Genomic DNA, 12,926 nt, shown 5'->3' with positions numbered 1-12,926 from the left:
ACTAGTTCTAGTAAAAAAGAAACCAGCAGAAACAGGGTTAATTCTAGCCTTATAAGGCTGTTCAGCAGCACTTCAACTGCACACAAATTAGAACAACCCTGGGAATCTATAAAGCTTGTTTTATTGCCAAGGACATGCAGCAAGATCTGCATTTTCCTGTTGTAAACTATCCTTTATTTAAGACGTTTTAAAGCAGAATAGACTTTATATGATTTTTTTTTTTACTGCTGAATCGTCAACAGGTGGCATTCACTGCAGCTTTGCACACCTAAATACAAGTTTTTACTGACACGACAGTCGAAGTTGACACATCCATTAAGCGTGTACCTGAGCAAGAACCAGCCTTCTGTTGTTTGGAGGAAAATCAGCTCTGGAGAAATGGAATTAAGGTAAAATAAAGTGTTTCACAGTACATGGTTACCTGTAATGCTTGTAATTGCTTGGCTTTTGGTGGCCTTTCAGATGTAATTAAAATCTGACCACAGACCGATCTTTAAAATCAATTGCTTAGACTGTTAACTTATCTTTTATTGTATTTAAAGCAGTTTTACTGCCTTATTCAAAAATGAAAGGATGTTACATAGAAGACAATAGTTCACGTCTGACTTCCAGAGCTGCTTGAAATAAACCCTGAACCTTCTTCAAATAAGTGTAATTTCATAGCATAACGATTCATATTATGAAAATTATTCAAAACATAGCAACAGCTACTGTGTACTTATGCCTATGTCATTAAGAAATAAAAGCTCTGGAACAGATATCGGTACTTAAGTATCTGCTAGCTACTTCTGATAACTTTAATACATCTAAGCAAACTCAGAGCTATATTTCTGACCGAAAATATTCTAACACTCCTACTCCATTAGTGCTCTGCTCCTTTTCCTCCCCTAGACTGTGTATCAGCAGGACTAAGTCATTAAAATGTGGAAATATACATGGATTTTACTAGTAAACAATTTAATTTTTTAATATGTTTTAGTGTATTTAAAAAAAAAAAAATCAAGATTTTGGTAGTAAAATGAAGATTAAAGCAATTCAAAATATTTAAAATTTAACACAAAATACCCTAGGTTATAATTTTCTTGCTGTTCTATTTGTTTGGGGTGTCTTTTGTTTGGTTGGGTTTTTTTCTTTTAAATAAAGAAATTCTAGCAATGCTTCAAGTCCCTAGCATTCAACATTTGTAAGTAAACAAATCGAATAACTGATATTTTCCATTCCTATCTGGAAGTCAGTGCAACATAATTAATCACAAAGAAAAGCAAATCGAGTATAATAATGTTGGTGTAAATCAATATGCTGCTTGCATCACTTTCATTTCTAAAATTTGCCTTTTCCTTCCCCCTGAAAGCAGAAGGAACCAACTGATTTTCACCTCCATTGCCTTCTCAGCCACAGACTCTGCTACTTTAATAGCAATTAATTAATTACAAGCCGATGATTAAATAATTTTTTTACATGTATCTAAACATTAAAAAATAAAGTTTTTCTTCAGGAGGCTAAACTCACTCATCTGATTTTCTATATTTCTACATTTTCCAATAGTGAGTCCCTGAAGGGTACACAAAATTATAACAGATCTGCCCTCACAATATATTACCATCTAGAACAACTGAAATTCTTTTAGCCAAACGTTCGCATATTCAAACATGACATTTCCTACAGCCTCAGCTGTGTATGTGAAGTTAGCAGAAGCATATGGTACAATGCTGGAGTATGAGATTAATGATTCTCCATTTGCAAATTGCAGGTCCAAGGATGTTCATTGATTATTAAAAGAAAACAAATGGAGCTAAAATTCTACTACCTTCCAACTTGCATGAAGAAACACTGATGATGAAAAGCTTTTGTTAAAGAGATCCAAGTACCATAATGGTAAAAGGATTCCTACATGATCTTAAGGCATACAAGAACTGCAAATTCTCTCATTTGCAATTTATATAGTATCTGTAAAAAAATTTAAGAAATTCACTATTTGTACTGTTATTGTTATAGTTCAGTCAATTTTAAGTCTAATTAATTTGACTTCTAAAGAATTTTCATTTCCTATACAAAACTGTACATCTTTTTCCATTCCACTGAAAATGCTTCCTATGAACTTAGTTGAAAACAACCAAAAACCTGATTTTTTTGGCATTACCACCAAACTGTGAGCACTAATATCTTTTCTGCAGATATTTTAACCATGGAAACTTACTCTGTCTCAATATCACCTGTTATATGTAACAGCACTTTTAACCTAAATGGATCACATTTGTGTAATGAAAGCATATCTTCTAGATTAGATGATAAATCGGAACACCAACAATATGTCATTGGTCTTTTCTTATCATGTCTTTACACAATATTTCTTTTTCCTATTGGTTTTGTAGGAAACATTCTGATACTGGTTGTCAACATAAGCTTTCGTGAAAAAATGACTATTCCAGACCTTTACTTCATAAATCTTGCAGTAGCGGATCTCATTTTAGTTGCTGATTCTCTCATTGAGGTTTTTAATCTTGATGAAAAGTATTACGATATCACTATTATTTGTACCTTTATGTCTTTGTTCCTTCAGATCAACATGTATAGCAGCATTTTCTTTCTGACATGGATGAGTTTTGACAGATACATAGCACTGGCAAAAGTAATGAGGTCCAACATATTTCGCACTATGCAACACGCTAGATTAAGCTGTGGTCTCATATGGATGGCGTCTATTTCTGCAGCACTAGTTCCATTTACAGCTGTGCATTTACAACACACCGGAGAGGTCTATTTTTGTTTTGCAGATGTAAAAGAAATCCAGTGGCTAGAAATAACCTTGGGGTTTATTATCCCCTTTGTGATCATCGGTCTTTGTTACTCGTTAATTGTTCGAGTTCTTATAAAAGCACACAAGCATAGGAGTCTTCGTCTGCGGCGACAAAAGGCCCTTCGAATGATTTTTGTTGTTGTCTTGGTTTTCTTTATCTGCTGGCTACCTGAAAATGTCTTCATTAGTGTCCAACTTCTTCAAAAGAAAAGCGAGCCTGCCTCTTCAAGCAGCCCATCCTTCAGACATGATTATCCTTTAACAGGGCATATTGTGAACCTAGCAGCTTTTTCTAATAGCTGTTTGAACCCCTTAATTTACAGTTTTCTAGGGGAAACCTTCAGAGACAAACTGCGACTGTATATTGAACAGAAAACAAAAATGTCAACATTACATCGCTTTTGCCAGGCTGCCTTAACGTCTGTCATTCCTGACAGTAATGAGCAATCAGAAGTCTGATTTAGTAGCAGTTGTATAAAACATACGACTGTGAAGTTGTGCAAATATTGAACAAGATGCTTACAACTAACAGAAAAAAAGTGCGTTTGTGTGTGTGTGTATATATATATTGTATTGCTCTACCGAGTACTGAAGGTTTATATTCAAAATGTTTTTATGACAAGACTTTAATGTAGAAGAATATGTTTTAGTCAGATTTATATTTAATTATGAACAGGATTATTAAAAGCTGAGCACTGAAGGAGCTTTATGTTGTATTATACATGTATGAATGACAATACAGAAGAAAATTTTATCAAGTTAGGAAGACTCTAGATGTAACCTGATTATCAGAGACGCTACTTCGCTGGTGTATATAAGGTACTTCCACTGAAATAATGAAGCTGCCATAACAGTGGGGAAAAATCATTACAACATATTGGTGTGGAGATGCAGAAAACATTGATTTTTTTCATCCAAATATGTTAAGATAAATGACTTTGGTTAGAAGAACTACATAGTATTATCGTCACTGTATTCTAGCATGTCTTCCATTATTAACTTTTTTTTAATCTTAATATAATCTAGCACAGTGGAGAGTTTTTGTCACACAGATGTAAGCTACTGTTTACATCAGTACTCGATCAAAACTGAAATAATCTAACTATATAGCTCATCTCAAAGAACTTCACAGAAGCAAACTGCAAAGCTTCATTCTGTCTTTTAAGGATTGCCCATGACAATCTTTCCCAGGGTAGACATAATTGGGCCTTTTGTCAAAAATGCCAGTGCGTGTACCTATGTACATTCATATCTGCCCTTGGATTTAAATTGACGTTGCATGAGATCTCCTTACATTTAGCAGGCCTATTTTGATGGCACAGAACAGAATGCTGTGGCTTTAAAAAGAGTCAGGTTCTGCAAAAAAGTATAAGAACTGCTCATGAAAATGACAGAAGCCTTAGATTTTAGAAAGGAAGAATTTACATAATGGGGAGTGTGATTAGCTGTCATCAGATTTGCCCTTTGTGTACCATCTATCCCACCTCCAGAACCACTGGCCTTTCAAGATTTTAAGATGCATGTTGGTTGCTTTGTTCATTTGAAGATTAAGGAAACAAATGTTAGCATCACATACTTCAAAACAATAGTTTTTAAATCCTGCTAGAAAATAATTGGGTTTTAAATCCGATTCATATTTAGCACAAGTTACTGCTGAACTCAGAGAAAGCTATAAAGTTACTAGAGATTAGTGTGCAAGATCATTAAAATTAAAACATCACTTGCTGCACCTCTGAAGTGAACAAACTCATTTCACCTCTGTGTTCATTGACTTACGCACCAGAACTCTGCAGAATAAGATGCTTTGTCCTGTTTTCAAATGTCATATGAATTAATTAGCACATGAACGGATTTTAAAGGATTTTTATAGTTAGACACTTAAAACAATAACTAAAGTTACTAAGCAATAAAGAAAACAGTGAAAACAATGATTCCACTCATATTTCTCACGAAACACTTAGTTTCCTAGTGGAAGCTTTGGCCACAGAAGACTTGACCTATAAACAGAAAGGCCACAAGACAGTGGCTGAATTTGAGATAGCTAGCTAGCTATTCCTGCAACTGAAACAGGAACTGCAGGGTGGAATTTGCAGCAACAGCTGATTTATTTGCAAGTGACTGCTAATCACAGTCCAAGGAAAAACGTAACTGAGTCACATCTTCCCTGTAGAACACCAAACATATCTTCTCTGAAGAAAGATGCCTGCACTGCCGTGCCTCCTCTGCATAGAATGAGTTGCTAAACAACACTAGGCAAAGAAATCTCACACCATTGTGCTACATCACACATAGCCCTTTTCCTCATTATTTTCACTTTTGGAATTAGCCACAATTCCTCACATCCTATTGACTGTACATTAATGACACCTTGGAAGATGGCTATTTCAGACAACACAGAACTGAAGGAGTGGATAATTCTCTTGGCAATGCAATGCCATGAAGTAAGACACACCTGAGCTTAGAGGTATATTAGGCTTGTGTCATCTCGACACTTGCCATGAATAAATAACTTATTTGGGATTACAGGAATGCACTTTGCCAACTGTAGTTGTTGCTCATTTTGTTTTCATTGGAGTAAACTCCTTTCCCCTTGTCCTCCCTCCCAATATAGGAATCTGTTTTTTGATCACAGCTATGCTAGAAGCCCTTTCATCACCACTGCAGATAACAAATCAAGAGTCTTTGTTCAGCAGCTTATAATAATAAACAGACAGTAATAGCAAATGCCTGCTCATACATACTATGAAATAGTTTGTTTCCACATGATCATATTCAGTAATGTCCTGATATCACATTGAAATCTAGGAAAGATCAGATTACTATAGCATAAAGAAAACAATATTTACTCAACCTGAAACAACTTACTGCACATTAAAATCCAAATTAAAAGCCTAAACTACCCGATGAGGTTCCTACTGTTGATATTTCAGTACAGACTTAGGAACTGTGCCTGAAATGACTAAATTTAAATGTACTACTTACTATAAATGAAGAAAAAGTCCTCTCCCAGGTGAAAAAATGGCACACTTCTTCCCAAAACTTTTTTAGCAGCAACTATGTACAAAGTAATATTTACAGAAATGCCATAGAACTTTCATATATTTATAACATGCTTTCTGCAGCCCATCGTCTTGCAATAACTCATTACCATGGCTTATCCACAAACCAAAAGACCTGTGCTCTATATAGTTTTCTTTAAAATTAAAGAGCATGATCATGAGTAAACAAAACCTTTTCTGGAGTATAGGGGAAAGGGGAACGGAGAGTAAGGATTTTGATATAACTACTTCACTTAACTTTTCTCCCTGGTCTCTCACAAACTGTTTAATTTAAGGAAAGGATTCCATATGCCTTTCTAAATGCTGGACTGATGACAACTATGAGATTTAAAAACCTGCTTATCACAGATGCTTACAATCTTAGCTACAATATTCTATATCAAGTTTCCAGACAAAAGTCTAGTGTTAGGACAAGCACACAGAAGAAAGAAAAAGAAATCAAAGAATCCCTGAAACAGTTAACCGCTCTTGAAAATAATCCCTTAACACAAAAATGTCTTGAATGCACAGAGTATTATTGAATATCTAGGAACAAACTAAATCCTAACACCACAAACTAGCACCAGGCTGAACCTGATGTGACTGAAAGCAACAGTCTTCCCTCAGCCACGTGGAAAGACAGGAGAGAAATAGTTACCTCCGACCATTTTAACATGTTAAAGAGCTGCTGTAACCTTGCACCCTTTTAACAGTTTCAGAAGATACACTAAATACTGACTGTGCAGGCACAACACATCTACATCTAGGAAAACCAAAGTCAGTCAGTTTAAAGATGAAGCTTGATTGATTTATGAAAAGCATTACATGACATGAGGGCACGTGACAGGGAATTTGAATCAGTGAGTCGGGAGATCCCAGATTCTACACAGTACTTTGACATAATATGGGCAAGAGACAAGAAAAGTCACCCTTTCCTTCCCCTTTCTGGTCCACAGAAACTCAGAAGACTAGCATTCAGAACAGTCAATCTACCAATTCCAAAAGACAACATACAGTATAGGATAAATATTTTTTAAAAAAGCAAAAATCAGAATTCTTAAAACATGGTTTTCTTCAATACTGTTTCTATCAAATGTAGGAGATACAGGTTCATCTTGTATTCCGCCAATCTGATGTTTATATTATTAATTGAATATGGCTTATCCGGCATATGAAATCCATTCTGCTAAACTTGCAAATACACAAGCTTTAAAAAAAAAACGAACACGAAGTTTTAACATGGAAATGCTTTTAGAATGTCAGACTAAGTATCTGTGTTTTAAACAAAATTCAGTGGCTGTACAGTGCAGGCTCCAATCTTTTAGAAGCTAACTGAATTTTTTCCCGTGTAAGGATTTTGCTGTATTCTCTCAGCTGTTTTTTAAGATTGCAGAAGTGAAAAAGTTGTCTGGAGAATTTTGAATGGTTAGGACTGTCGCACAGGAAATGTGTTAAAAAGTGGTTTCCCGTAAGGATTGTCAAGTTCAACCCTGATTATCATTTAATTCCATTTGAACTTGTTTCTGCCTAAGTAGGAAGAACAAGTGAGTATATGAAGAAGTCATCTTTGAATTTCAATAGCTATTCATGAAGGTGAACCAATGAATTAATTTGATTTTGATTGAAAATTACAAATAGCTTCATTTTAAGAGGCAGTGTCCTCTCCTTCCACTCCAAAAGTCTCACCTTACCCATTCAGACCATCAGACAAATATTTTAAATTTTTATCATAGAAGAGGATAGGGCCAAATTCACTGTTTAATTCAATTGATTAAATTATTTCTTTAATCGAAGTTTACACTTCCATTACCAATTACATCTAGAGCAGCCTATCAGTACACAGTTAGACCTAGCTGTTCCTCATTCAAAGATTGTTTACATTATGAAATTATTATTATTTTTTGCCTTCTGTTTAATAAATATGTCACCAATAAACCATTTCCACCTTGGAATTGCACTTTATCTTTTTTATGTTAAATCTGCAACATCAGATGATAGGGAGCAAGTAATTTTTAAGACGTGCAAGCAGACCATCTTTTCTGTATATTCTTACGCTCTGCTGCCAGGGAGGTATTTTGTGGTACATGCCCTGTGCTATGTTTTAAAGAGGGGAATGCTGGATTTGAAAATCCGAACACCCTCCATTCATATTTTTAATGTAGGTCCTTTCTTCAACACTGTTGTCCAAACTATTTATTCCACACTGACATATGATACACCAAACTTTTAGCCCTTGGCTTTTGGCTTCTTTTAGACTGCCATTCCATCATATGGCAGCATGACACAGCCAGGAGCTAAAGAATAAACAGCTACATACTGAGCCAACCACCCAAGATGACAACAAAAAAGCAATGCCTTCTCAGGACGTCAGACAGTGCAGGATCAGCTCATTACTTTCAACTCAGTCTCTTACATGCTACTTCAGTTATTTTACTTATGTCCAGTGAATTCCACTACAAAATTTAAACATGATTCTCCAAGTCTGACAAAGTAACCTGTGTGTTTAGAGCGGCTTTTGAAGTTGTTCAACCCAGGTCATAAAACAATGTTCAGGTTTCCAATCTATTTTCTCTAATTGTTCAAACAGTCTGCTACAGGTATATATATGTACACACACAGAAGTTTTGAAGTCCTAAATTAACAAACTACTGAACTGTTCATTACCAAAAAGTAAGCCCTAACTTTTTTAATATACCTACTCTAAATAAATATTTAATGCAGCAGGGTAAGCCTTTCCAAAGCAGCAACTTTGCTTACAAGTCCCAGCTCACTTGACCTGCAAGCAAAATCACTGAAAAGGCCTAAAACCCTTTCAAATTGCATGGATTGTGTTTTCTGGAAGGACTTCAGAAAAACTGTGGAAAAAAGAGATACTAGAGAAACAGGAAAATTACTGGGATATTGTTAAATTATCCTTAGAAATTGGAGTTACGGTATTTTTACAAAGAGAGCTCAGTGTAGAATTGCCTAACAGTGGTAGAGATAGATTTGTTCTCTGTCTCGGCAGCAGAAGCATTTCCTTTCCTGAGCGTTCTCTCAATAGAAACAGTAATATAATGGCAAATAAGATTTTCTTGCTTTCATTCTCTCTCCATTCAGAACTACAAAACAGAAACAGCCCTCACCTGACTATAGAAGCCTTTTAACGCTTGTGTTCCAGTACTTCGCTATGAGTGAATTGCACAGAGCAAACTGAGTGAATAACCAAGTAAAAAGCTCACTTAAACAGTGTGAAGATATTCCAAACATCCACCCAATGACTGAGTAGCAAGACAGGAAGATACAGATAGACAGTGACGTATGTGGAAACTTAATTTGTAAACTTGCTTGGCTTTAAAATACATAAAGTCAGAAAAATTCTGATATTAAGAGCTTCATATTCTTCAAACGGTGAGAAAACATGACATGTTATTTTCTTATTCTAATGTAAAGATGGCTGATGAGGCATGACACTGTTGAAGTGTCATGCAGTCAGAAGCGCAAACTTGCTGGCCAAGATGCTGCTAAAGTTGGCATCATATCACACAGGACCCAACTGCACACTCAGCCTGTAAGAGGTGGTCCAGAAAGATCCATGGAAAACTGTCCTTGTCTCCTGCTACATTTGTGCTCTTCTCAACTCTCACTGATTTTGAGGTGTTTTGGTTCTTGGCCAGGGGACTTTATTTCAAGGCGTATAGGATCAGGACAGTCAGCCACTCCTATTCTAAGCCCAAACTAGACCATAACTTAATCTAGACAAATCTTTCTAAAGAAAAGACCATGTTTTAAATGAAGCATGATAAACTTTTACTGTGAAAACAAACAAAACCCACACGTTTATTAAAAATGCCTTTAGAAAATCATGGAGCTACAGACTTGGACGTAAGAATAGCCATGGAAGATGGGACACATACTAATATAGGAAAAACTCGTCTATTCCAAATGTAACTGGAACAGAACCAGCTAATGAGTTACACGAAGGTTCCAAAGTCTACTCTGAGTCCACAAAAAGGCCATGACCGATTTCAGTGAGCTTTGTGTTACAGTTCAGTATAACAGTTCTGTAACCACCTAGTTATTTTACAAGTAGGTAAATATGAATAATTTCTATTTATGATTCAGTACCTGATGTAAAGGTAGGATAGAATGACAGTTATTAAAAGCATGTATTTTCCCCACATACTTAAAATTTTCTATTCTCTTTTATATAACCACTCTGCTGCTTTTTAAGCGATGCACCTCTAAGTCTTTGGTACATTCTCTGAATAGTTTTGACATGTTTCAAACTGTAAGACGGTAGGAGCAGAGCTTTGTCTTCCCTTCTGTGTATGTGCTGTCTGCAAAAGCCTGGTTTACAGATGCAAAGTATTAAGGCAATGCTGAGAAATTTAATAAACTGTTGGTTGATGATCTTCTGTTTGATATCCTACAGAACTCTTGTGAGATTCAATTAGAAACGGGCAAATGCATTCAAAGACGGAGTCTGGTTCTTTAAGCAAGAGGTTTCCCTGTTGACTACATCCATGTTTGTATCCTTGGTATTTCAGGCAGCTTCTAAAAGTCAAAAGATTAGTTTTCTGTTCTAATTACCTGTTAGATGTAACAGACAAGCACTTCCCAAGTATTTATTAATCTGTGTGGCTTTGATCTAATACCCAAGAGCCATTTTATCTATGCTGTAATTTATTAATTAACATACATAAATATACACTCATCTTTCACGTGGTTCACAATTTTGCATCTAAACCCAAAAGGTATTTTGGAGGAGGAAGTTTCTGGTGAAGCAATTCTAGTTTCTCATTCATACTGTGGAAGCAACTATCATTCCCCTTTTACCTACTCCAAAATGTTTTGTTTCGGGTGTTTTTAAATGATTTTTAAATATATTCCATCAATACAGAATAATTTGTATTCTATAAAAATCCTTATACCAGACTCTTATGTTGTTTAAAAAAGCAGCAGCATTCTGTCAAGGACAGGGAAAATTGCTGCTTTTTAGAATAAACATATTTTAAATACCACAGTCCATGCCATTTTAGGGTTTTCTTGAGCAAATTAACGTTAACAAAATAGTACCAAGAGCAATAAAAAGGAACTAACAAATCCATAAGAATCAGGCTTGCATTAATTTTTTATACTGTCCACACTTCCAAGTTTGAAGCCCTGTCAATTACAATTGCCTTTGAATGCCCATTTCTCTGTTCTTTATCCTGTATCAGAATGTAGCAAACATTTATCCTTTCAAGCTTACAACTTAGTTTCTTGCCAAGTGGAATGTGTTTTATGAATTCAAACATGTAATGGGACTTTTTTTTTTTAACTGAAGTTATACATATTTGGAGGTTTTGTGCCAAATTTTCTATATTCAGCAATTTGGGCCTTTTCCAGCAATTTTAATTTATGATGCCTCTCTCTATTATGAGTTAGAAGTCATTAACATAGAACCAGAAGAAATCATAATTGACAAAGGACAAAAAAAGTGTTCTCACTGGACTAGAGCTGGGTGTCACACAGTCAAGCAGACTTAGCCTCTGCTCCTTACTTCAACAACTACTCAAAGACCGTTACTCAACAAATTCAGCCCACAAGTGGGAATCCTGTACTGAATTTCAATTTTGTGAATATATTTGCAGCTAAGTCATGAAAGCAAGGATTTATACTGGAAACCTAACAAAAACCATCAAGGAAGGTCTCACCACTAAGTAAAGAATGGGAGCCGAGAGGAAACGTCAAGTATGTGCTCCAAGAGAAGGATGAATTTCCCCTCATAACAGCAAAGGAGGGACTGCTGTGTTTCACCACCAAACTCCCCATCACTTTAATACCCTGGCTATATTAATAACAGTAAGGAATTAACTTTGAATGCATACAGATTAAGGCAAATACCCGGAATTAGCATGAAGCTCTTGCTGGTTAATATGTAATGAAGAATGCACAATTCCTTTAAACAAAAGTAAGAAATACACCACATATTGTTTATACCAAACACAGTTGGGGACGTGAGCCTTTCGCTTGGGAAAACCATCTTCAAAGTAGCAACTGTTTTCCCAGCTGTGAATACTCTTTCCTGGGAAATCTATTCCTACCATTACAAAAATAATTTTCAAAGGCATGTAAAATTATTCAGCCTAATCTATGCATATCCGTATTTCAGACACAATTTTGTACCTTCTTAGACATGTCTGTTTACAAAAGGCCTACTATTCTCTATAAACACTATATGGTGTCACAATCAAATTTACCTCTTTTTAAAAATAAATAAATGTATGGTTAATTTAATAAAATAATTTAAAGCAACTCTGTCAATATTCTGATGAAAACATGTTAGCAGGAAACAAAAGTTTCAGTCCCATAAGCAGCTGCCTTCAAAGTTTGGGGTTTTTTTTATTTCCTTTTTCCTAATTTGAGAAATATTGCACAGATGTTAAGAAAGCAGACAAACCAAGTAAGATGTCACACTGCCATAAATGCCAAATGGGTTTAGAGCATCATAATTTTTTTCAACTATCAGAAGGCCATCGTGCAGCGAAGGAATCAGAAGCCAGTGGGCCAGCACACGTCTCTCTGTACAAGTAAGAAAAAATACAAATAGAACAAGAATAAACATTCAACTGAAAGGTAGATCAAGGAAAAGAGAAATAGGTCCAACATTTCAATTACAGGCTGACCAAAACAAGCAAACTAACAAGAGCGCACTAATATCCATACTGACATTTAACTTTGCCATTTTGAGAAATAGCTATCACCCCCTTTTTACACCAGAAAACTGCTAACTGCTGATGTATCCTTACATCAAGGCATGGGGGGAGATGGAGGGATGGGGGGGGAAGATGAAAGATTGTGTCATCTTCTCTTCATAACCTGGACAAAACTCTATTTGTATGTTGGAGATATTGTAACAATTGTCAAAAAACCCAGTACAAGACAAGATTCTCATTTTAGGAGGTTATGCTAAATAAAATGAACTTTTTGGAATTTTTTTTTCAGCATTTAAGATTGGTTTTCTACATATGTCTTAAAATTTCATAAACATGGATAACACTAATGCATACAACAGAGGATTAAGCTAGTAAAGCAAAACTAAACAAAGGCAGGAAGAGTTGATAGCA

General features: G+C 35.5%; 2 protein-coding genes across 5 annotated transcripts in view; one reads left to right on the top strand and one right to left on the bottom strand.

The window, feature by feature from the left end:
* The window catches only part of GPER1 (G protein-coupled estrogen receptor 1), a 29,641-nt gene extending 23,717 nt beyond the window's left edge, over nt 1-5,924 (top strand). The window contains exons 3-4 of the mRNA XM_075104923.1: nt 243-389; nt 1,751-5,924. Coding sequence (XP_074961024.1) covers nt 2,186-3,256 — 1,071 coding nt within the window. The 5' untranslated portion in view covers nt 243-389; nt 1,751-2,185 and the 3' untranslated portion in view covers nt 3,257-5,924. The remainder of the gene's footprint in view (nt 1-242; nt 390-1,750) is intronic.
* Nucleotides 1-12,926, bottom strand: part of CHLSN (cholesin) — a 140,751-nt gene that overhangs the window by 121,548 nt on the left and 6,277 nt on the right. The window lies entirely within an intron of this gene.

This window comes from Phalacrocorax aristotelis, chromosome 10 (genome assembly GCF_949628215.1).
Source record: "Phalacrocorax aristotelis chromosome 10, bGulAri2.1, whole genome shotgun sequence".
In the NCBI taxonomy this organism is placed as follows: domain Eukaryota; kingdom Metazoa; phylum Chordata; class Aves; order Suliformes; family Phalacrocoracidae; genus Phalacrocorax; species Phalacrocorax aristotelis.
This window is presented reverse-complemented; position numbering and strand designations above follow the sequence as displayed.